General features: G+C 32.9%; 2 protein-coding genes across 4 annotated transcripts; one reads left to right on the forward strand and one right to left on the reverse strand.

The window, feature by feature from the left end:
- Nucleotides 1-1,557: 1,557 nt before the first annotated feature.
- LOC114297466 (uncharacterized) lies at nucleotides 1,558-7,585 on the reverse strand. 2 transcript variants are annotated; one of them, XM_028241903.2, is made up of 8 exons: nucleotides 7,247-7,569; nucleotides 6,698-6,826; nucleotides 6,351-6,390; nucleotides 2,924-2,999; nucleotides 2,646-2,843; nucleotides 2,310-2,522; nucleotides 1,782-2,225; nucleotides 1,558-1,680 (listed from the first exon to the last, which is right to left on the reverse strand). In XM_028241903.2, the coding sequence occupies exons 1-7, from the start codon at nucleotides 7,287-7,289 to the stop codon at nucleotides 1,824-1,826; spliced, it is 1,101 nt and encodes a 366-aa protein (XP_028097704.2). In that variant the 5' UTR covers nucleotides 7,290-7,569; the 3' UTR covers nucleotides 1,558-1,680; nucleotides 1,782-1,823. The 2 variants fall into 2 exon arrangements, with proteins under 2 accessions (XP_028097704.2, XP_028097703.2); XM_028241902.2 differs by having other exon boundaries at nucleotides 1,558-2,225; nucleotides 7,247-7,585.
- A 6,456-nt stretch (nucleotides 7,586-14,041) lies between these two features.
- Nucleotides 14,042-24,576, forward strand: LOC114297468 (cell number regulator 6). 2 transcript variants are annotated; one of them, XM_028241905.2, is made up of 5 exons: nucleotides 14,042-14,294; nucleotides 14,382-14,500; nucleotides 18,463-18,577; nucleotides 20,106-20,371; nucleotides 24,074-24,576. In XM_028241905.2, exons 2-5 carry the CDS (start codon nucleotides 14,393-14,395, stop codon nucleotides 24,302-24,304), a joined length of 720 nt encoding a protein of 239 aa, XP_028097706.2. In that variant the 5' UTR covers nucleotides 14,042-14,294; nucleotides 14,382-14,392; the 3' UTR covers nucleotides 24,305-24,576. The 2 variants fall into 2 exon arrangements, with proteins under 2 accessions (XP_028097706.2, XP_028097707.2); XM_028241906.2 differs by having other exon boundaries at nucleotides 14,065-14,294; nucleotides 14,388-14,500.
- Nucleotides 24,577-26,404: the final 1,828 nt, after the last annotated feature.

Raw genomic sequence — 26,404 nt, forward strand, 5'->3', positions numbered from 1 at the left:
AGAGAGGTAAACCTTGGGGCAAGGTACACCAAGAACATAATAATAATTTATAAATGACTGGTAGCTCTACAAATATTACAAAGCTTGTCCCCCAACTTCAGTCCAAAAATTGTCCTTTTTTTAGTACTTCTCATTGTAACTAGTTTAGTGAGTGGTGCACTCTAAAATTCATGCCCTGCACAAACCACTCCTAGAAAAAAAAAGATTTCCTTACCCATCCGCAAGTTAATTCCCTGGGGGCATCTTCACCAGAATATCCTGCACACTAAAGACATAGGCAAATGCTATTGGGAAATATTTATTATTCAGTTACCTCAGGGTACCCCAGACAATTGCATTTCTAAATGTTTTCCAAGAGGTGAGGAGTCGAAACCCAGTCCACTGAAGCAGATTTTCAGGCTGACGAATGTAACATTCCTGCTGAACAAGTGTTGCTAAGAGTGGGAAAGAAGCCACAATCATGCTAGATAGGCAGATAGTTAGAGATCTATTCTATTATATAAAGTGAACACTCCACTTGGTGTGAACGTTTGTTGTCGTGCTATTTTTTTATTTCAAAAAAAAAAAAGAAAAGAAAAGAAAAGAAAGATCTGCTATAAAAGGACTCCTGGTGTATTATTCTTCAACCAAAAAAGAGTAAATTATGTAATATCAACCTAACGGTTATCGTTTAATTGCGACGCATCTGCGTGTGCCGACATGCTAGTACTAAATAAAGAGGAGAGCTTGTTGAGTTCTCATTTCAAAAGAAGAAATAGCGAACCCCCCAAGGTTCTCTATAACTAGAACAATTTTCCTATACGGATATGATTGATACTGCAGGAAATTCCTAATTCCATACTTTCCTAATCAAGTTCACTGCCCTTGTGCATAATGCATGCAGAGTTCCATATATTCTACTACTGTAGATTTGAAAGGTCAGTGTAGCAGGAACCAAGGGGGAGGGGAGGTGCTTTCATATCATTTGTAAATTATCACAAAGCACACAAAGCATCCTCCACGAAAACCATATTCATTAGGCTTGCAAAGATACAAAAAAATTCAGCAACAAGAAGCAAGAATTTGCTTCGACTCAACTGAAGGATCAGTAGAAAAGAAACCCAAAACCGTGATAATCAAGCAAATAAATCCTTAAGATTTCAGTTACCTCCAAGTTGCAAAAAAATCATGATCTCCTGTCAGCTGAATGGTCAGTAGAAAACGAAACCCAAATCCATGATAATCAGGGAAATAAATTCATGGGTCCATGACCAGGTTAAGAATTTTCAGTTACCTTAAGATTGCAAAAAACTCATGATCTCCTGTCAACTGAACGATCAGTAGAAAAGGAAACCGAAATACAAGATAATCAGGGAAATAAATCTGCGGGTGCAACCATGACCAAGTTAAGATTTTTCAGTTACCTTAAAGTTGGAAAAAAAATCATTATCTCCTTCAGCAGCAGTATTACTCATGCACATCTATTGAATCTGCAGTCCTAACTAGTTACGGGCAAGTACCACAATGATCCCAACAAAGAAGGTACAAAAAAAAGCTTTGAAAATAACATTACAGAGGTGATCCATATCAAAAGCCTTGAATAGAACATAAAAGCAGTCAACAATGATGAAGTTATACCTACCTCAACCTTTCTCCTCTAATTATATTGATGATAGGGAGATGGTAAAATTCTGAATAAAGCTGTGAGAACAAAAAGAAGTTTCACCCAAAAGGACAATTTTAACTTGCGACCCTTGAAACGCACATTGATAAAACTTCACAAGGTGAAAAGAAACATCTACCTCTTTTGACTTTAAAGTTCAGATATCTATCTATGTAATCCACTAATATGGGCGAACTGGACTTCTGGACACCCTCCTATGACCATGCCTAACAGGGGAACGTGATCTGCTCCTATCCCGCTCCATATATGAATTCCGATCACGGTATCTGTCTCTGCCTCCATCTCTTCCATTCCTGTAATTGTTTTGCTTCCTGTTCAACCCTCTTCCCCCATCCCAGCTACCTCTACCATTCCTCTCGCAAGACCTTTCCCAGTCACGGTCTCGTTCCTGGTACCTGTCCCGTTCCCTGTCTTGATCCCGATCACAATGCCTGTCCCTGTCAGTTGACTCAGTTCTTCTACCACCTCTACTCTCATATTCCTTCTCCCTTCGCTTCCTACGTTCCTCTGCTTCTCTTTCCCTTGCTAGTCTTTCCTCTTCCCAGGCTTTCTCCTTTGCAGCCTGTTAGTTAGAAGTCAAATTTTCAAGTCATGTGAAAGATAAACAAACACCAGCATATGGGAACTATTGGGAGGTGAAAGGCACCTTGTGCTCTGCAATGAAATCCCTAACCATGCCATAACCAATATGCTGCTTGCCGGTGACATGAGATTGAGTCCTCTCTGCAGCATCATTGGCAACTAGAAAAGATCCACATATCTCACAAAGAGCCATCTTTTTCTCCTGTGCAATCATTAAGGCTTTGTCGGTCGGGGATTGCTGAGTGAAAGCCGTCTTCTCAGCATTAAGTGTCTCCACCTGCAACAAAAAGTTAACAAACACTTGAGTTTCCATAAATCTAATAGTTGACACAGTTCATGGAAAAATTAGCTATGGGTATAATTAGGAATTCAGAATCAGGTTACATATGCTTAGTAGCACCTTTCTCATGAGTGCTTCAGCTTCATCAACCTTTCCAGCTTCACCAAGGCTCTCCACTTGATCCAGCAGGTTCTTTATTTTTTCCTCAAGCACTGACAACTGCTCAGATTTCTCTGCTGAGATTGGAGGTGGAGGACCTTCCACTTCTTGATCAATGCGTTCTCTCCCTCGCCTGACTCTTCTATCTAAGTCCATCACCTAAGATGGAATAATAATGATGATTAAATAAAGATGGTCATGACAAGAAAGCTAACAAATTAATGACATATGGAACTTACCAACTTCTCACAAAAATGTGCAAGTTCCGCTTCAAATCTTGGCACGTATGAATCATGTCTTGGGGACTTCTCAAAGCTAAAACCACCAATGTACCCTCATTAAAACTTTAATACAAAAAGAACCACAAAAATATGATACACACTGATGGAAATTGCAGGTATAATTTCTATGACAAAAATCACAACATAATCTCAGTTGGGGAAAAAAAATGTAAAAGAAAAAAAAATGTGAAAATTTAAACATTGCGATATATATTTAAAGATGATTTGATTATAGTTGAATACAAAAGGGATTTGAAAATATTACCCTTTCAAGATGAAACCACTACTATGAAAACCATACCTTCGTCCCAAATTTTTGGTGAACTTCTTTGAATCTATCCATTCTAGAATGATGGTTGGCCACTTTGAAAAGTCAAGAATATAATATCTTGCATTTTTTTAATGAGCACGGATGCATTTATTGGATAGAGCTGTAGTTCTAAAAATTTGCACATTTTTACTTGAACGTGAATGCATTTGCTTGATTCTTTAAGGAGTTGGGTTTCCAAAGATCGACAGAGAATTTGCTAGATGGGGTAAAATTCATTACAAAATCCATACACGGGTTGCCATAGTTTAACGCCATATTTGAGCCACCAAATGTCTTTGGAGTTCTTCACTTGTTCTAATACAACACGGCAATCTAAGAAACATGGATATAGACACGTGACACAACAGGCGGAGGACAAGTGCAAAACATATAATTTTATACATTTATTGCATGTCCCTTTTTTTTTAATATTATATACTTATTATATGCCAAATATTTATTCTCATCAAATTCAATAACCTTAGATATACTATTTCGGTAAATAAATTAAAAAATTTAAAAAATGGCCCAACGTGTCTAACACGTGTTGGATACCGGCACATGACCTCTAGAGTGGTGCCCTTGCTTCATTGACAATAATTTTTTTTAGAAAAAAAATCCTCATAAATGCATATTCAAGTGACCTTCATATTTAAAATTAAATGGAAACTTGCATTTGTACTTGGAAAATGACCTTATAAACTGATAAAACATGGAATCACGAGTAAAATTCCTTACAAAATCCATACACGGGTTGCCATAGTTTAACGCCGTATTTGAGCCACCAAATGTCTTTGGAGTTCTTCACTTGTTCTAATACAACACGGCAATCTAAGAAACATGGATATAGACACGTGACATAACAGGCGGAGGACAAGTGCAAAACATATAATTTTATACATTTATTGCATGTCCCTTTTTTTTAAATATTATATACTTTATTATATGCCAAATATTTATTCTCATCAAATTCAATAACCTTAGATATACTATTCCGGCAAATAAATTAAAAATTAAAAAAAATGGCCCAATTTGTCTGACACGTGTTGGATACCGGCACATGACCTCTAGAGTGGTGCCCTTGCTTCATTGACAATAATTTTTTTTAGAAAAAAAATCCTCATAAATGCATATTCAAGTGACCTTCATATTTAAAATTAATTGGAAAATTGCATTTGTACTTGGAAAATGACCTTATAAACTGATAAAACATGGAATCACGGGTAAAATTCATTACAAAATCCATACACGGGTTGCCATAGTTTAACGCTGTATTTGAGCCACCAAATGTCTTTGGAGTTCTTCACTTGTTCTAATACAACACGGCAATGTAAGAAACATGGATATAGACACGTGACACAACAGGCGGAGAACAAGTGCAAAACATATAATTTTATACATTTATTGCATGTCCCTTTTTTTTTAATATTATATACTTATTATATGCCAAATATTTATTCTCATCAAACTCAATAGCCTTAGATATACTATTTCAGTAAATAAATTAAAAATTAAAAAAAATGGCCCAACCTGTCTGACGCGTGTTGGATACCAGCACATGACCTCTAGAGTGGTGCCCTTGCTTCATTGACAATAATTTTTTTTAGAAAAAAATCCTCATAAATGCATATTCAAGTGACCTACATATTTAAAATTAATTGGAAAATTGCATTTGTACTTGGAAAATGACCTTATAAACTGATAAAACATGGAATCACAGGTTCAATGCATGTTACAAAGCTCATTCAAAAAGATTAATCATCTCATGTCCGTAAAAGAGACCTTTACTTTTGTAGACAAGTTTTGTAATGGCACGACTGCACAAATTGTGCGGTGAAGGAGGATGGAGTGCAAAATCACAAGAGGTGGATCATCAAGTCTAGACAACTGAAAAGTTTTAAATTCAAACCCGAGGTAACAACTCATCAAAACAAATCATTGATTTGAGCTTCCTCTTAGCACAATTATCTGAAATCTTTAGATCAGAATAACCACAAAGCCCAGACTCCATATGTCTAATTAGCACACGACATGAGCAACTCATGCTTAACCATAGTTGTCAAATCGTGATTTGTTGTACTGAATCGTGAATTGTAAAGATTCGGTCACTTTTCTAAATCACTTAGAAAAATATATCTACATACACACTTGGATGTTAAATATATCTTATAAATATAAAATATGTAGACTTAAATCAATGAAAATGTTATTTTGAATGATGATCATGTGGTCTAATAGGTAAGAAGTTAACACAGGTTCTCATGAAATATCACCATCTTACCTTTTCCTTTTTTTAGATATTGCTTATCAACCATTTTTAATAAAAAAGGTAAACAAAGACAAATTCTCAATTTTCAAGTAACAATAACTTAACAACGTTATTGACATTTCATAAGCATACATACCTTTACAAGTAATGATAACCCATTAGTTTTAACCTTAAACATCTTTAGAATCTACATTATGATTTCTTTTAAGGAAAAAAAAAATGAGAAGAAATTGTTAAAAACATGTTGTGTCTGATTAAATCTTATTAAAACTCTCTGATCTCCAAAATAATAACAAATTATGTATATATATTGGTTATTTTCGCACTAAACACTATTAGAAGTTGTATAATGTCATTTTAACTAAAAAAATGGAGAAAAAAAAATAATCAAAATATGTCAGACATAATAGTTTCAAGAATTGCATGAATTGTAAAAAGTAAATCGAATATTAAATCGATTTTGAATCATGTGATTCATTAGAGATTCACGTCCAAAATAGATTCACCCATATATTCTTATCAATTTTGCAACAATTGCGAATCGAATCATGAATAGTAAGACTCTACTAATAGAGTGCTTAACCCATTCTACAACACACATAATAAAGCAGGAAACTTGCTAATAAATAAATAAACTCTTAATATAAAAAAATCACTTATTTCAACAAAGCTTGTTAAGGGCCATACATAAGATGCCGTACAATTTTTTTCTATTTCTTTTGTGGCTGATTGCACATAATGAGAATTCACAAAAGTTCAAAAGACGGAAAAAAAAACAAAGAATCCAGACAATGTTATACAATTACCTTTCCTTCAACTTTAGATCATGGATTTTAGGGCATGGTCCTGATGCAAAAAAAGACAATACAAGCCTAATTAGTAAAATTACTCTGCAAGCATTGAGCCAAGTGTCCCATTCAGTTACTGACAAAACATCAGAACAATAAAAAGATCAAAATCCAAAACTAAAGCTCAAGCTAAAGTTATCTTAATGCAACAAACAGGCTTAATAAACTAGATTGTATTTAATTATAGTAACTTGAATAACTTAAAATTATATACATCAAAACTTCTATGGCCTTCTGTTTCCATACATTTTCTCAGCAACTAAAAATTGGGATTCAGTAAATAATAAACATAGACTGCGACATACCAAGATCACTCCTCGTATTGACAAAGAGATCATGAGGGCAAAACCGAACCATATACATTCCACAAACCTCCTTATCATCCCAGGTGATTTCTTTATACCCCTTTCTTTCCTCTTCAGTGAGATTGCGAGCTACATACACAAATTAAAATTTTTAAAAAATAAATAAAAACTTGCATAAAGAAACAACACATACATATACATATATTACAGACACACACACACACACACACACACACACACACATATATATACAAACTTCAACAACAAATCAAATCCAATCCAAATCAGAGGAAAATGGCCTAATTCAAAGGAAATAAAGATTAGCGTTTTTTCATATGAATATCAAATTAAACCCAATCGATCAACAAAATAAAAAGACAAGCAGAGTTAGGGTTTTCCTGACAAATTACGAGTTAAAGTACACCAAATCCAAGAAAATAACAAAATATTTATAAATAAACATAAATAAATAAAAAATCAACATTAGGGCATTTGAATTGCAAGTGAAAGATAGCCTAATTAGGAGGTTGGAGTTTTGTGAAAGAGTACCTGAACCCATGAGTTCATCGAGCAAAGCTCTCTGGGCGTCCATGGCCGGTTGTGGAAGGTGTTAATTGAGATTTGAAGCGAGAGAGTAGCAGAGTTGTTATCAGAAACCCTACTTTCTTCTTGTGATTGGAAGCAAAAGTTTTTTGCAATTTGGGGTTTTATATATAATTAGGCTATGTTTGGTTGGCATCTTAGAAGAGGGTTTGCATTAATCTTTTTTTTTTTTCTTTTTCTTTTTCTTTTTTTTTTTTTTCTCAGAAGTGTCATTACAGTATCCGCAGGCCCAGACCTAAGGAAATCATTTGTCAGCCTGAATTAACCCAACTCATATAAAGGACCACCGAGGCATCAATAAATCTCATCAACTGCCACTAATAGGACCAAGGTTCTATCGCAATAGTAATCATGTTTGGTGGTGTTAAATTATTGTAGGACTGTTAATTTAATTGGACTATCAGTCCCCGGGGGTTAGAATACCCCATGATAGTTGAAATTGCTAATCCAACCCCTTTATATTGAAAATAAAAGACCATATTTAATATTATTATGTTTTAAATAATTTATTGATGGAAGAAATATTAAATTTTTTTAATAAATATTAAAAGAATATGATTTTTTTACATTTAGGCCTCATTTGGCAAGTGGTAATTTTAACTAAAAAAATTAAAAAGTCACCAAAAAAATAAAAAATAAAAAAAACAACTTATATCAAAAAGTCAAATATTCTATTTTCTCTTTACTTTTTGCACATCTTTTCGTAAAAAAATCAAAAAATCATCCCAAACATTTAGTTCTTTTACATCATATTTTAGCCAAAAAGTTACTAAAAAAACATGTTCCCAAACGAGGCCTTAGTGAATGTTTAAGTATTTTTAAGTAAAATTTATATTTTTTAGAACAAAAAAGAATAATTATAATATTAAAAAATACTGAAAATTAAAAAATATTAATTTTATATATTAATATTATCTATAGCATTACTAATCCCATGGTATACAAACAAACACTCTTTAGGCTATTTTGAAAATATGGTTAAAAGTCATTTTCCAGCTTTTAACTCATTTTGGATCACACCATCTCTCACATTTTTTACACATTTTTTCAAAAAAAACTAAAAAAATAAAAAAATTAACTTTTAACCATCTTCACAAAACAACCATTTTATCTTATTTTTCCAATATAATACCACCACACTAATAATCTCCCCACTTAATCTCACTACACTCTTAATACTATTCATCTTATGGAGCCAAATAAACATGGCCGTAGGGTGTGAGCCCACCTAACGTTTGTGCTTAAAATATAAAGGAAAAAGATTGGCAGCTCGAGAAATGTGGCTCGAATAGTGGCTTGAATAGACAAAACGATGTCGTTTTGTCTACTTTTTCTTTTTTTTTTCTTTTTTTTTTTCTTTTTCTTTTTCTTGCTTTTTGAATCAGAAGGCAGAAAAAGAGAGAGAGAGATAGGAGAAAAGAGAAAGAGAGAAAGAAGAGGAAGAGAGGAGAAGAAAAGAAGAGGAAGAGCCATCATCGGTGAGTCATCATCAGTGCCATCACCGCCATCAGAGGCGCTCGCCATCACCAGCGACTGCCATCACCGATCTGAAGATGATGATGTTGATCTGAAGAAGATGATGATGCTGATTTGGAGATGATGAGTATATATATATATTTTTTTTAGTTATAGATCTGAATCTATTTTTTGTATATTTATTTATTTTTTACTTGTTCTGGATCTGAAAAAAAAAAAAAATTGTTGATGTTGTATATCTGAATCTGTTTTCTGTAAATTTTAATATCTGAATCTATTTTAATATCTGTTTTGATGATTTTGGGTTTGAAAAACTTGTTCTTCTTTCTTGGAAATAAGCTTCAGTGGGTTTGAAAAACTTGTAGCAGCACTCTGCAATATGGGAAATAAGATTTTATCATAAAATTAGCAAGTGCCTAATCTTCATCATATTTACAAGTTTTTCAGTGGGTTTGATGAAGAAAAAGTTGTTTTTGATTTGGGTTTTTCTGAACAAATTTTTGTGTTGACTATGGAACGAATTTTTTCAGAAAAAATTCGTTAACAAATTTTTTCGTGAACAAATTTTTTCTGAACAAATTTTTGTGATGATGTTTAATCTGGGTTTCTCTGGAACATCATCAAGAACAAATTGCTTGAACACCATCATCTGGGTTGCTCCTTCTCTTCTTCTTCTTCAGCTTTCTTCTTCTTCTTCAGTTCAGAAAAACGCGGGGAAAAAAAAAAAAGACACCAAAATGACGTCGTTTTGGTGTCGAGCCAAATTCGGGCCACCGAATTTCAAGCTATGTAGCAGGGTCGATAAATTTTAATTTTGAATTGAAATAATGTCTTATATTATTTAAGTGGTAAAAGTATTCTTTATTAAGTCAATCAATAGTCATAGGTTTAAATTTTATGACTCTCTTGTAATTATTATTTTTTTCCTTTTGGATTTAAAAATTAACGCTTGGAGTAAATAGAGAATGTCTATTGGCAAAAGGAGATAAAGAAGTTAACGGACATCAAGTGAGTTATTCACTTTTAATAATAGTAATATAGATGGATTCAATTACCTGATTCTTATGATTAGGCCTGTGTAAAATATCGTTCAATCCGTTTAAATCGTACAGATTGCATCAATTCTTATCGTTCTATTTGCTAACTGTGGATCGAATTTTAAAATTTATAGTCTGCCTTCGAAATCGTTCTGCTTCGTTATAGTTAACACATATATATTTTTTAACCTCTAATAAAAATCAAAATAAAAATAAGTGTGAGAGATATTAAAGCTTCGTTTGTTATTGGCTTTTTGGATTAAATTAGTCATAAAAAAACAAAATAGGCTAAAAGTCAATAAGACAAAATGTAATATCCAAACTATAATCATTTTATTTTTCTTTCATAAAAGTCAAAAAAGCTGTCGCAATCCAAACCCGTCCCTATAAGTTTAGTATCGTAATCGACTAGTAATCTAGGGATTACCGAAGGCCTCTGAAACGGATTAACAAAATAGGGGACTAGCGGAAGCAAATACAAAAATGTCCATAGAGCTATGTAACCTTAAATGGGACAGAAAATTTCAAACTTTATTTATATATAATATGGCGCCAGCCTTACATACAAAAGATACACAAAATTATCTAAACAAAACAAAACAAAACTTAACACTTATTCATTAACGTGGTCATAACATTGTCCACAAAAACTCGACTACAAAAGACTTTTGGAACCTCCTCGAGAGGCGCATTGGTTGGCTGACACAAATGGATCCAGACTGGAAGTCTTATGTCTGGTCACGCGCCTGATCACTTACATACACATATTAAAATAATGAGTTGGAGCCCAGTGAATAACAACAAAGTAAAGGTTTTAATGAATGATGTCCATATCAGATTCAAAAATCAGAGTTTAGATCAGAAACAGGTTCTTATACATATTTAGATTTGTAAACAGTCATAGTAGTACATCCATTAGCTAACATATTAGATTGGTCATGAAGACCCATGTGCAGAGTATGAGCCTATATAGACCAATATTCACATGAGATGCTCATTAAGACCCATGTGCAAAGTAAGCGGCCATATAGACCTATATTAACATGAGATGGTCATTAAGGTCCACGTGCAGATCAGATAGTTGATTTTGCATATTCAGTTCCATGAATGGAATCTACGTGAAACCCTGGTACGAGGTATCAGATAACAGATACATATGATGCTAAGAATGCCACGATACATTTTAGAAATAGGATAATCATTCATCTATACAGAAAATATCATTTTAAAAACCAGAGCTTATTATATCAGGCAAAAAATACTTATAATTGAACATATCCTTACAAGGTTGTTACTCCCAGAGAGCTCCAGAAGTGAATCAGACGAATCAAACAGATCGGATTGACTATAGTGCGTGACCTACACAAATACATGACAGATTTACATTGAAACACACAATCGATAATCACTTAACTTATCACTTTTCTTTCTTGGTGTGTTTCTAATTCATTTCCTGCGTTATTGTAGCCTAAATCATGTCTTAAGAATACCTTAAATGAAATGAGGATGTAAAAATGTACTTTGGAAACACTTGTAAAATTTTGAAAAACAGGGCAGTTCGCTCAAGCGAAGATTTGGTCGCTCAAGCGGTCTATAAAAGTACTGGATGCTTTCATTTTACGCTTAAGCCAACATCTTGGTCGCTCACGCCAAGGTTCAAAACAAAAGGTGGTCGCTTGAGCGAAGATTTGGTCATTCGAGCCAATTACCTTGACTGCAAAACTTCTGAGAGCTCGCAAAGTATGCTTGAGCGAATGAACCATTGCTCGAGCGATCAATCTGAATTCTGGAATTTTTAGAATTCTGTTTTATATTCAAAACACAAATTCAAAGTATCAACACTCATCTATTTGGGCCAAAACTTAAGAAAATTCTTAGAAACTCATATAACATCATGAACTGAAGATCATTTCGCAAAATCAAGACTCAAAAGCTTGTCAATTCTTCAAAACCAAATTGAAACTTCATGTATAATGTACATACATGCAATGATGTGGCTTCTTTGTTTTAAAACATGGATTCATGGAGTGAGAAGTGTAAAAACATGTTGAATTCTTGAACTTGAGCATAAAGAACACCATGCATGTGTGAATTCTTGGAAAAACAGCCTCAAAACAATGAAATATGCATGCATGTATGATTTAACTTAAATTCCATCATTCCTAGCTCAATTCTTAGACTTATTCACAAGATCTTCTTGAATTCATGCTCTTGATGACTCATATACTTGGTTTATGGGTTGAATTCTTACCTCAACTTGACTTTAAATGGTCTATTCCTTGAGCTTCCAAGCCAATTCTTCTAAATGCCTTCTAATGTTCTACAATCTCCTTTTCAAGCTTGCATTCACTCTCTATATTTCTCATCTCTCTCTCTCTCTTTCATATTGAACTCAAGGAAAATGAGGTGTAGAAAATGTGTTTGATGAGTAATAAGTGGCCTTATATAGGCTTCATTAGCATGAAGCTAATTAAGTGATTAGAGTTAATCTAATTCAACTTAATTATTAATTTATTTCAATTATTTGAGTCCGAATCGAATTCTAATTAAACTTACTATAAAATTCTAAAAATTCTACATAACACAAAATTGAGTCAGTTATATATTTAGAGGCCAATAAGGCCTTCAATTAACAGAACAAAGCAAAATTCTAAACAGATGTTCCTACGGCTAACAGATAGGAATACAAAACACATATAAAATGCACAATTAACACATAATCTCACTCTTAAACTTCCTTAGCAATCTTAATTATGGATTACAAGCCAATTACGGAGTGGGCCGTTACAAAAGCCAACCTAAACGAACTCATTAGTTGAAGCTAAAATAGTCAAAAACTCAACTAAAAAAGCCACATGCCAAACGGCAGCTTAAGATGTGAAATTTGTTACACATTAGTAGTTATATATATGAAAAATATTATATAAAATTAGTTTGTATTATATATATGAAAAATATTTATGCAAATTAGTATTATATATTATGTAAATGCTTGATAATTGGTTAAAATATTTTGCAATTCGCCAATCCATCCAAAATCATTCAAATCATGATATATTAATTCGCCAATCCAGCAATATGTCAGTTAATTTATAATTTTACTTTCAAATCGCCCAAGCCGCACCGCATACCCTTATGATTGGCACAGAGAGAAAGGATTGGAGAGAAGAAAATAAGGTTGGAAACAAGCCATTCATCAGGGGTTGTTTGAGTGGTTGGATATGTTTATTCTGGGCGTGGATTAAAATTCTCCCTTGTTAGTAAAAGAAATATGTGATTAGTTTTTGAGTTTAGTTTTAATTTTTTTTATTTTTCATTTTTCATGTTTTGTTGTCTTGTAATATATTTTCGTATTTTAGTTAATTTTTTTTTATTTAGATTACGTGGCTTCAAAAATTTTAAAAAAACTTTAAAACTAAAAATATATGAATTGTAAATTTCAAAATCAAACATATTAATTTTTTAAATATTTTTTTAGAGTTTTTTTAATTTTTACAATTTGTCTAGAAGAATTTTAAAAGTAAAAAAAAAAAAAAATCAAAAAAAGTTAACTAAAACCTTTTAAAAAATAAAAAATGGCAATTGATTTTGTTTTTCTTTTTAAAAAACTCCCTAAAAACGGGAAAAAAAAAGAGTCCATAAAAAAAGTCAGTAAAAAAAAGCTAATCCTAAACACATTCTAAGGTTTGTTTGATTTGTAAAATTTTAATTTAAAAAGTTAAAAAAATCACATCATATATCAATTAATTAATTTTTTTTTCTTTCACAAACAAAAAAATAATTCTAAACAAATTAGCTTATTTTCATTTCATAGGGAAGCTAAAAAAAACTAAAAAAATTGTCAAAAAGGCTTTAAATCTAGAGTTTAGATTTGTTAAAGATCTCAATTTTATAGGCAAAGTTGATATATTGTGAAACTGCTATGTCATAATATTAATGATTTAAATTGTTCATCTCATATGATAAGTTGAGAAAAATATACATATAAAAAATAAATTGTTCAAATATAAATAATTGTATGATCAAATCACATATATATTATAACAAATTGATGATCTATTCTTAAAAATATATCAATCGTATAAATATAAATGATCTAATAATATGACAATTGATATTAAAACGACTTAATTTTTTATATAAATAATTTTCTCAATTTATTCTGTAATATCAACAATTTAAATTATTAAAATAAGTCGAAACGAGTCAATGGTGGAATTTTAAATATGGGGGCTCCCTATTGGTTCCTTATGGGTAGGATATGCCCGCCTCCGCAGCGGATACGTACTACCAAAGGGCTGACCTTGGACTTTGATTGAAATATTTAGGACTGTTAGAATTGGATTAAAAACACCCTAAAATTCAGAGACCCTTTTCACTTAATTCGTCTGTTACTCTTCTGATAATGCTTTGGATTTACTAACACCCACGAAATTACAATCAATTGTCTATCTGATCCCCAGATTTTCTTCGATTCCAAGGTAAACAAAGCCTCTGATTTTTGAAATCCGATTCACAAGCACTCTCTTTTCTTGACTTTCTTGTTTTTTTGATTACTGTTTGTTTAGTGTTAGATCGGATGGCTGAAGGGGGAGTTCAATCTCGTTATGTGAAGCTGACCAAAGATCAAGGGCCTTTGGAAGATATTAAGCCTGGAGAACTCAATCAGCCCATTGATGTTCCTCAGGTCTATATCTCTATCTTTCTATGTATGGATTCATATGTATACATATATATATATATATATATATATAAATGCACTCACATTTATAAATTACAACCCTTGTATGAATGTTTAGTGAGAGAATTGTGATGTTTTTGTGGGATTTTGCTGTTATTCAACACTTCTCTGTATGTTGATTTGGATTTGAATCTTCAATGGAGTTTGGGTTTTGTTTTTGTTGTCAAATTGAAGAAAAAAATAAGGAAAATGTTTGAGACCCACAAAAACTACCACAATTTGACCCAGAATTGTGGTACAATTGGTGTCAAACTTGTTACACCCAGTAGTCTAAAATTGTGGATCTCTAGCATTTCTTCAAAAAAAAAAAAAAAAAAAAAAAAAAAAAATCAACTTGAACCTATTTTAGCAGTTCCCCGACAGACCCACCAACATGGGGATTATCAAGACGGGCTGAGCCATGTCAAATCAAATGTTGACCCAGGATTAATGGGCACGAGAATTGCCACCGTTTGTGAGATTCAAACCCATGACCTCTTGTCCATCAACCCACTTGGACTATGGCTTGACCATTGGGCCATGAGTAATATGGTTATTGATTTGCAATTTGAACTATTATGCGCGGGGGGGGGGGGGGGGGGGGTGGTGGTGGTGTTTAGTGTTGACTTTTTGAACACATGATTATGTTATCTTCAGTTGTGGCTAGGGTGTTTATGGGTGAAATAGAAATCAACCATTTTAAGAAGTGACTTGCCTGTTATTGTTTGTCTCTGTAAACCTAATACATATGGCTCTAGGGATTGCCTTTGCGGGACTTTGATATTCATTCAACTCTCTGTTATGAAGATTAGTTATATGCATAATACTTTTGAATTCTAATGTTGTTTTCATAACCTCTAATAAAAAACTGATGTCGCAGAAGCATAAGATTTCTAATAATTTATATGATCCTTGATTTTCTAAACTGTACCATCACTGGCAGGCAAACTTTATTCAATACCCAAGCCTCATGTATGTTTGTTGAAACTTGACAGAAAGAGGGGGTTAATATTTTTGTAATATTGTCAGTGTGATATTTACCTGTGAATATAATTGATTTGTGGTGCATAAGCTAAAGATTTCTTTACTATAGGTTGTTTTGGGAACTAGCTATTTTAGTAGGTTTTTTTACCATTTTACCAAAAAACGTGTAGAAAAGTAGAGAAAAGAGTTGACTTTATGTAGTAATTTTTTGATTTTTTAGCTATAATAGGTACTTCCCAAACTTGGCCTACGTTGTTTTCATTTTTGGTGTAATTTTTGTTTTTTTTTGGTTGGTGTGTGTGTGTGTGAATTCTCTTTTGCTTTTGTAGATTTTATAGTTGTTCAATTTTCATGTTGAGCTCCTTCGGTTCCTACTTTTTGTACAACTGTTCGTCACCCCTTTTGGTGGGTTTTCCAATATACTTGTCTTTACTTTTCTGAAAAAAGTCCGTAGAAAACTAGGCTTTGTCTCATTTGAATATCCTAGATGCTATGCCAAGGATAGTGTATGTATATATATATATATATGAATCCTGAGTGTGTAGGTGATGTGAACCATCTGGTGATGTACGACCTTTCTGTCATCAAAATGGGATTGATACTCAAAAAGAATGGGAATGGTTTACATGCTTAAGTCATTTTGGGAATGGTGGAAAGGCAGGCAAGCAAGAAATGAAGTAGTGAAGTTTGTACTTTGTGTGAAGATGTTCCCTATTTTGGTGCATGTGGAATTTTTTTAATAAAAAATTGATGTGGTGGAACATTAGGTCGGTGGTGTAGTGAACTTGTGGAATTCTTGGGCAAAAGCAGTTCAGGGGATTGTATCATAGACATTTCATGGAGTTAGCATTGGACAGTAATATGTCTTTTTGGTAATTTGGTAACTTTTTTTTGTTATATAAGTTATACATCGTATACACTTCTTACCTGTAATTAAGCATCTAGAAAAGGCTAATAGCTGAATTAGTATGTGGGTTCAAATGTGGTTGGTCTTTTTGAGATATCGTAGGTAGCTTGAGTATTTTAGCCTAAGAAGCACGGATACTTCTAAGAATGTGACGTATCTGTGTCGAATACTGACACTCTTTGGACACTTCCCCGACACGTGTCTGACATTCTTCAAAACGTATCCTATTTTTGAATATTTTTTAAAGACCAGGACACTCTTTGGACACTTAAATGACACATGTCTGTATCTCTTAAATACATGTGTCTATCGATTAGACACAAGTGAAATTAATTATAAGTTTGAACAAAATAACTTAATGTACAATAATATAAAAAAAAAAATCATATAAATTTATAGGAATTAGTAGCATATTGCATTTTTTATTATCTTTGAATGATATATTTATATATATAACATATAATAAATATAAAAAATTATACATTTTATGCGTGTCCCCCATATGTCGTGTCCTGCATTTTTTGAAAATTAGCATGTCGGCGTGTCCGTGTCGTATCCGTCTTGTGTCGCGTTGCGTGTCCGTGTCCATACTTCTTAGATTTTAGCGATGCTACGTGAACTTTTGGTTGTGATTTTTCAGTGTATATGATTTCTGCTTGAACTTTTTGAGTGATTTTTCAAAACATTTTTTTGCATCTTCTCTTTTATAATTTTTGTCTTGGTGGATGTATTAGACGATGTATTCAAATCAATTATCCTTCGGGCAAACTTCACTTTACCCCTCATGTGGTTTGAGTCATATGCGGTTTTACTCCTTAACGTTTGGAAATGATCACATAACCCCCACATGATTTGTGAACTAAAATGCATCATTAAACATTCCGTCAAACTTAACAGCAAGTGTGAAACATGTGGCAAACATAAAGGGGTAAATCGCACATTGAATAAAACATAGGATGTTAAAGTATGTGTTGTCTTCCAAACAAATGACAAAAATACAGGAGTATTTTAGTATTTTTCATTAAACTAACGGACTTAACGGTGCATTTTAGTCAATAAACCACAAAGGGATTATGTGGTCATTTCCAAACGGTAAGGGAGTAAACCGTGTTGAATATAAAAATTATAGTACATAATTTTTTTTTTTATTTTTAGTATTATGTATATAATCTGTGATTGTGTCAATAACTGATTTAATATGGTTTCCTTATTTTTATCATTTCCTTATTTATATCGCTTCCTAAATTGTATCATGAATCTATTATATATGCATGGCTTCTATCTCATTCATGGGTAAGTCAAATAATTATTTTCATTCTTTTTGATAGCAGAGTTAGGTTAAGTACTTAGTAATTTTGCTTTACCGGCGGGCGCCAGCCTTGCCTTGGCTACCTGCTGGACATCAACCCCGTAAATTGTCTCAACATTGATTTCGGTCAGTTCCTACAACAGTCCGGCATGACCTCTTTAAACTATCCCGACATTGATTCTGGCTAGTTTCTTCTAGGACAGTTCAGTTCCTGTTTTTTTTCTCTTTCTAGAGTGTGGTGCTGATGTCTTAAGCACTTTTTGGCCTTTTTTTATTTAGTAGACTACTAGATTTGTTCGGTAGCATTTATTTGGATTAGTCATTGAGTTTTTTCCGGCTTCTTCTAGTCATCTATTGGCAAGCTGCGATTGTTGAATATCTTTATACCAGCTTGAGGGGGAGCATTGAATATAAAAATTAGAGTACATAGAATCTTTTTATTTTTAGTATCATGTATATAATCTGTGATTGTCTCAATCACTGATTTAGTATTGTTTCCTTATTTATATCATTTCCTTATTTATATTGTTTCCTAAATTGTATCATGAATATATTATATATACATGGCATCTACCTCATTCATGGATAAGTCAAATTTCATTCTTTTAACCGCGCATGACCCAAACCAAGGGAGGTAAAGTGAAGTTTGCCCTTATGAAAAAAAAAAAAAAACTGCACATGTTATAGTGTACATAGATTTAGATGCTCATTTTGTTGTTCATTGTGTAGTTGCATGTTCGAAAGTGCAATGAATGTGGACAGCCCTTACCTGAAAGCTTTGAGCCTCCCGCAGATGAACCCTGGACAACGGGGATTTTCGGTTGTGCAGAAGATACAGAGAGTTGTAAGTTCTCATATCTGGTATTGGGTAGCCCCATTTAGTAGCTATTTCTTAATCTTTAGAAGTAATACTATTCACCTTGTTTGGTTTCAAAAAATTGAGTTTTTTTTTTGTGTGTGTGTGTGTGTGTGTGTTTTTTTTTTCTTAAGTCAAAAAATTTAATATTTTAAGAATTTTTTATTTTTATTTTTTAGATGCACCTAACCTAAACGCACTTAAAAAGTATAATATTTATAAAAAAAAATATTAAAAAAATTCACCAAATAGAAAAAAATACAAAAATTCAATACGTTTTTGTATTCTTGTGTATTTATTGAATTTTTAAAATATTTTTTCACAAATACTTTACTTTTTTAGGTGCATCTAAGTTATGTGCATCTAGAAACTAAGAAATTTACTTAAAATATTAAAAAAATTCACTAAAAACAAAAAAACATGAAAAACAAAAAACTCAATTTTCAGAAAATCAATCAAAACCAAACAAAGTGATTACTATTCTGTCCTTGTATGCAATCCAACTTGTTTTCATGGATGGTTGTGAAGTATACATGTCTTATAGTGAGTAAGGCATAGCAGGTCTTAGATCTATATAAAGTAAAGCATAGCAGGTGATAATTTTAAATGGAAACAGTGTAGAAAACTTCTACTCATGTTTTTTCAACTAATAGTGATTATGATGCTAACATCAAATGTTATGCAACCAGCAGATTTCTCTATACTTATTTTTTGTGACGATAAATGTTAAGCTTTGATAATGATTTCACTTTCCAAATGGTCAAAGCAGACTAATCGAAGCTGTAGTAGACTCTTTGAGGGTGTGGTGGTGATCTTGAGTTGTTCTTTTAGTACCTTTTTCATTGTTTTAATGGCTCGAGAATACCATGCTTTTGTATCCTAGAACTTCACTTTGTTTTGCCCCTTAACTAGGAATTTTTCTCCTACCTTTTCTGGTGGGGAATGCTGTTATGATTAACTACAATCAATGATGTTTCTCAAAAGAAAGAAAGAAAAAAAAATTGAAAAGGAGAAGAAACGGCTCAGTATTATTAGAATCCTTTTCGCCCTGGCCGGCGATGAGGGTTCTGGAGTCTCAAGCCTTTTCAGCTAATGGTTTGAACTACATGTGAAATTTGAGCCCAGGTATGAGGTATGTAACACAACATCTGTGTATATATCTATGTATGTATGTATATGTATGTTTTCCACTTTTCCTCAATTCAAGCTGAGACATAAACTTTGGCTGGCTGGGACTGGGACTGGGATAGCTAGCATGTTCTGTGTTGCCATATTTAAATGAATGTGATAGGGTACTTTAGATGTTATTGGTAATAATTGTATCATTTATTCTTCGTACTGTTTTACCTTTTTCACTTTATGATAATCATTATTTATTCTTAGTATGTTTGAATATTTGGTTCCTCGTCTATGACAAGTGCATTCTCTTCCCATTCTTTTTCCGTATGCATTAAGAATGAATTTGGTGATGCAATCCTTAGTTATCTTAAAAGTCTCTTGTTTCCCATCTGTACAGGCTGGACAGGACTTCTATGCCCGTGTGTTTTGTTTGGACGTAATGTTGAAAGCTTGAGAGAAGATACCCCTTGGACTACACCATGCATGTGTCATGCCATTTTTGTTGAAGGTGGGTTTGCACTTGCAGCAGCAACAGCATTTTTTCATGGTATTGACCCGAGGACATCATTTCTTATTTGTGAGGGTCTGTTATTTGGTTGGTGGATGTGTGGCATATACACTGGTCTCTTTCGGCAGTCCTTGCAGAAGAAGTATCATCTCAAGGTGATCTCTATTTCTTAAATATACTTTGGTGTAAAAGCATTTTCCAACAAACAATGAGGTCACAAAATCTTCTACAATGCATGTAGCAACTGCATTTTCTTGTATCTATTATGAATATGTAGAATTTTATGTTAACTTAAGCCTGATAAATTACCGAATCACCATTCTCTCTCTCTTAGAGGGAAACCATAGAAAGAAACTATGAGGCGTGGCGCACACAATCATGTGCATCAGTTTTTACTTTTACACAAATTGTGTTTCATATTCGTAGAGATTTGTGGGTGGTTATGAACAAGTTATTTAAGGAGAATATTTTTCCTATTGAATTAGTTCTCTCGTATTTGCATCTCTCATTTCAAGTCTTTTATAGGATGACTTTCTTACTACCAAGTGGTAGGGTTATAAAGACCATACACACCAGTCAGAACTAAGCAATTGATAATACGTTGAGAAAATAGGAGCCCTGACCTTGTGGCTCTTGGACAGAAAAAGTGTTTCACGATCATTATTGCAACAATGTCTTCAATTTGTGCAAGCTTGGTTAGTTTGAAATTCAAATTTTGTGGTTTTTTAATGGGCAAACTTCACTTTATCCCCCTGTAGTTTGGGCCGAGCGCGGATTACCCCCTGACATTCGGAAATTACCACATAACCCCCATATGGTTTGTGGACTAAAACGCACAGCTAGTTTTTCCGTTAAAGATAACACATTGTGAGAGTCACGCGCTTGCAAGGAGAGTAACACTATTTTTAAGACGAAAATGCCCCTGGCACATCTTCAAATTTATAAACAATGCCATCAAATCTGTAAACCTCTTCCCAAGAAAAAAAAAAAAAAAAGAAAAGAAAAAAAAAAGAAAAAGAAGATGAAAGATGGTTTGATCTTACTGAATATGGTTTGATCTTCTTATTACCAAAATTTTTTGAGCTTCTTACTACCCAACTCCGGTCAATCCCATTTTGACGCCACTCTCCGGTCAACCCCAGTCCAGAGCCACTCTCCGGTCAACTCCACCATGACCTCCACAGTCAACCACCCCCAGCAGCTTCGGACAACCCCAATCCAGAGCCACCGTCCAAATTACAGATTATATTTAACAAAAGTTAATAAATGCTGGTGCCTGAGACTTTGGAAGAGAAAATGTGTAGCTATATATATAATCTATATATATGTGTATACAGATTATATAATCTATATATATATATATATATGTATATCAAAGCTAATTTCAATTCATCAAACATTTTCAATAACATGATTTTGAATTTTATCCATATATATATATATCGGTGTTACGTTTAGAAAAAAATTGATTTTGTTTTTGCATCTGCTATATGTATATATATATTTTGAATTTTGTCCATATACATTTTACATCTGCTGTATGTATATATATTTTTTGAATTTTATCCATATATATATATGTGTGTGTGTCATTCTGTTTCAATAAATTTCAATGGTTTGTGAAGATGAAAGATGATGAAGTGTATGTACAATTTCTGTTAACTGTGTGAAAGATGATGAAGTGAAGTGTATGTTAGCTGGGTGAACTGTATGTAAGATGATGAAGATGAAATGGAGAGAGAGAGAGAGAGAAGAAGAAGAAGATGAATGAGGGTATAATTGTCAATTTACAACTTCTGTTAACAGAAGTTAGTGTGCATTTTAGTTCACAAACCACGTGGGGTTATGTGGTGATTTCCTAATGTTAGGGGGTAATCTGCACCCGACCCAAACCATAAGGGGGCAAATTGAAGTTTCCCTTTTTTAATTAGTGACATCACTCATCCATGGTTGTAAATTTTTTTCTCTCATACACATGTACATACATGCACAGAAGAAAACCAAAGATGAACAATTGCCAAATATTCACATATTTGTTTTGCCGGTAGTTGATTGAAACATTTCATACAATGTCTCTAGGCCAAGCATAATTGCCAATACTTGCATATCACTCACCTTTTCTTTTTCATGATGTTAGTTCAGCAAAATGGTTCCTACTATTGGTTCTTTCATGGCTTTTGTTTCATCTCTATGTGCAAGAAAATAAAACCTTCTGTTGATGCTGCTTGTATTGCAATTTTTTAAGATTTCGTACATATGCACAGTGCAAACGACTATGCTTTTAGTGCAATTACATTGCCTCTAGAGAATTTCTTTGTATCTGGGTTCACTTGCTGGTCTGAGTTAATGTATAGTGTCATTTCCCCATGAGTATTTTAAAACCCCTTAAAGTATTTTGTTGGGTTTTTCAAACTTTTCTTCGCCCTTTTGAAGCTCTGATGGCACTAGCAGCTTGATATGTTCAACTTCCTCTATGTTCACTTGTACCAACCTTTAGTGAACAAATTACATGCCTTGTAGTCTCCCAGTTTAATCCCTCTATAGTACCTTAATGTTGTGTTTGGTTGGGGGATTTGAGAAGGGATTTGGAAAAGGAAAAGGAAAAAATGTGTGAAACTAGGTGAAATGTAAGTATATTTTAATCATATTTCACCTTCTTTTTCTATTTCCCTTTCCAAATCCTTTTCCAAATCCCCTAACCAAACACAGCGTAAGGTTGTGTTTGAATTAAGGATTTGATTAGGGATTTGTAGATGGAAAGGAAAATGACACTTTTCCCTCAGCAAATCCCACCTCAAATCCTTGAGGCAAACATAGCCTAAGCTCTTCATCCACTTTCCATATCTAACAAGTCCAGCATTCATCGATAGCTTCTGGATCAACTTTTTCAGAAACACTGTCTTTCTTTCATTATTGTTTTGACTTCATCCTTTAAACTTTTTGAGACTCAATGCTTTTGGTAACCATAAAAAGCAGTATGGACAATCTCGTTTTTATCAAATCACTACAAAATTAGGTGGAGGCACAGATGATGTTATTATAGTTGGCACCATTTAAGGTAAGGTTTTCCTTGAGATGGTCAAAAAGTTCTCAATTTTCATTCCCATTTGTTATTTTATTCTATACAAGTAGCAAGTCCTGCAGATGTAAATATTTAGAACACAGAAAGAATTAAAGGTTTTTAAAACCGAATTCAAATTGAGAAATGGGGTTTATATTATATTTTTACTACATGACAAACTGGAGATGTTTTAATTCAGTTTAAGAAGATGCTAATAATTTTCTGTAACTTGTTGCACCATAATCACATTCAGCAAAGCTATTTTGAGCACATGGCTGTAATAATAACTTTGTTTGGTTGGTATGGGTAAGGTCCACTTTTAACAAATTGAGATAAGGTTCTCTTGTTTTCCCATATTTGGCTCCAGATTGAATATATATCCACACATTATCTAGAATAGCAATTTTTTTGATTTCCCGTGGATTCTGGATAGGATTCTCATATGCATTGGACCCGTTTATTAGATTCTTACCAGATATAAATTAATAAAAATATAATAATTGTGACTGCATCTAATAGTTGACAATTTAGGATCGGATTCTTGTATCAAAGGGGGTTGATATGTGTGAATTTAACATGAACTAGATCTTATGTTACAATTGACGACATACATTAGGTTTTGTCATTTGAATTAGTAAAGAGATTGTACTGCTAGAAATAGCAAGTTTCTCTTATCTAATCTGCCTGGTCTATAGTTATGTTATAAGAAGCCTGGATTTTCTGCCTTGGAATGAGAATGGGCTTTAAATATGTTGCTTACATTCTGCTTTTGCTCATTTTTGCTGATTGTGCACAGAACTCGCCTTGCGATCCATGTGCGGTGCACTGCTGCATGCACTGGTGTGCCTTGTGCCAAGAGCACAGGGAGATGAAGGGACGTCTCTCAGATAACATTGTTTCGCCAATGACCATAGTCAACCCTCCCCCCATTCAAGAGATGAATTCTGCCAGCCACAGCCATGATGAAACTGCACCATCCTCTGCAAAAAGCAGCGAGCACACCAGTTTGGAGATGCAAGCCCTGTAGATCCACTGTTGCTCATATACTTCTAGAAGGGGGTGCGTGTGTTTGTGTTTTACTCATATGAGAAGAGTTTCAATTGCATTTATACAAAACTAAGGCATTCAGTCCCCATTGTGAGGAGTTTTTTTACTTTCGTTAAATCAGATGCCCTTGATAATTTGGTCTTTGAGACTGGTGTAAACAGTATATTGACATTGTTTTAAATTCGGATGCATAATTTTGGTCTGGCCTTTGATGTTTTACATTATATAGAGGAAGATGCGCATTGCATTCAAGTTGTCTATACTCCATACAGCATAAACATGAGATTAAATAGCGAATTTTTAATCAGATTGGATGCCTCTAGGGTTGCAGATTGCTTTTCTCACTGCCACAATTTTCTTTGCCTTGCTTCAGATTATGGATGGCAAGTTATTTGGTTTGTGATTTTCAGTTTTTTTGGATGTGTTCTTGCAAATGTACTAATAGATTGTAAGTTCTTTTCTTACTTTGCCATTTTTGTTAGAGATTCTTGTATGTTTGGTTGTATTGTTGTGTTCGTTTTCGTGTTTTTTGAAAATAATAAATGAATATTTCTAAAACACTTATCGTTTTTATATAGATTTTGAAAATCCAAAAGGTTTTTTTTTTTCCCCTAGAAATTGAGTTGCTTTTAAAATAATAATAATAATAATAGAAACAAGTCTATTTTAAAAAAAAATAAAGAGAGAAAAATACAGCCAATCGTCTCTTTTCTATTTTGGGTAAAAAAAACACCGGTAGTCTTTATATTTAGCTCTTATGTCATTTTAGTTTATGTATTTTCAATTGGTTCGATTTTAATTCTTAATTTACAATTTTGTCCAATTAGTAACAATTGGTAGCATTTTTTTTTAATGAAAAATACACTAATAAACATGTGTAAGACTTTTAGAAGCAAAATTAGATATACTTGACTCAGTGAGTTAATCTCAATTAATTCTGTAATCATTTTTCATTAAAAACTTTAACATTGTTATTAATTAGACTAAATTAACATAAATTTTAAAATTAAGAGTTAAAATTGAGTTAATTGAAAAGGTAAAAACCAAAATAACACGAGACAATTTAGGAATTATTAGTCTAATTTTTCATTTTATTTTTATTTACTTATTTATTTTTATAATTAAATTTATAATTAAGGATTTTCAGCACATGAGTGTAATTTGGCCGGACTAACAAGAACAATCCAAGTTTAACCCGTATATTTTGCAACACAAGTTTGACTTGGGTTAAAATTTTTAAGTCGAATTATATTGAGCTAGAGATGTATATTATATGGTATTTTATACATGTAATAAATATCATATCCTTTCACTTAGACCATTGATTTTTATTTTATTTTATTTAATAGTTTAGAGTGATGATTATATATATTTAAACAATAAAAAAATATTGTGACATAAGTGCACTTCGTTAGTTACTGAATTAATATCATGACAATTTTTTTTTATTTTATTTTAAATTACTCTATGTAAAATTCCAGTGATCTTTTTTTTTTAAACTAAGCTTTTGGATTAAGTTAATTGAAAACCCGGATGCACGCGCCATCACATATAGACACGCATCAAGCTAATATAAAAAAAATAATGAATCTGAATCACAAAATGAAAATTTTGAATAATTTCTGAATTGATAAAGGTGAGTTTGTAGTATTACGGATTGGGTAATCTTGTAAAAGGTGGTTTCCTAGTACATATAAGATTAGTAGTAGGTCTTTGTCAAAAACTGGAGACCCATAGGTTTCTAAAATAAAATCATATTTAAATCCAATCCAATTTGAGATGGGGCAAAACACATTCGTCTCCTATATGTAAAACATCTACTCACTCCAATCCAAACTACAATAAATCCCTACTATTTCCTTTCTATTCAAGTGACCCAACTAGTTCCTAAATAAACAACACAACATTGTAACACACATCATTACCATACTAAGCATATTATCAATCCAACAATAGCAGAATATATCCATCAAAGAGACTCATGGATAGATGTCGATGCGACTGCCCCTGCCATGGTGGTGATAGTGATGGTAGTGCAATGTGGAGTGCACAGGATTTTCATGGCTCCAGCGATTCAGAT

Source organism: Camellia sinensis, chromosome 8, assembly GCF_055761805.1.
Source record: "Camellia sinensis isolate YWXY chromosome 8, ASM5576180v1, whole genome shotgun sequence".
Taxonomy (NCBI): Eukaryota; Viridiplantae; Streptophyta; class Magnoliopsida; order Ericales; family Theaceae; genus Camellia; species Camellia sinensis.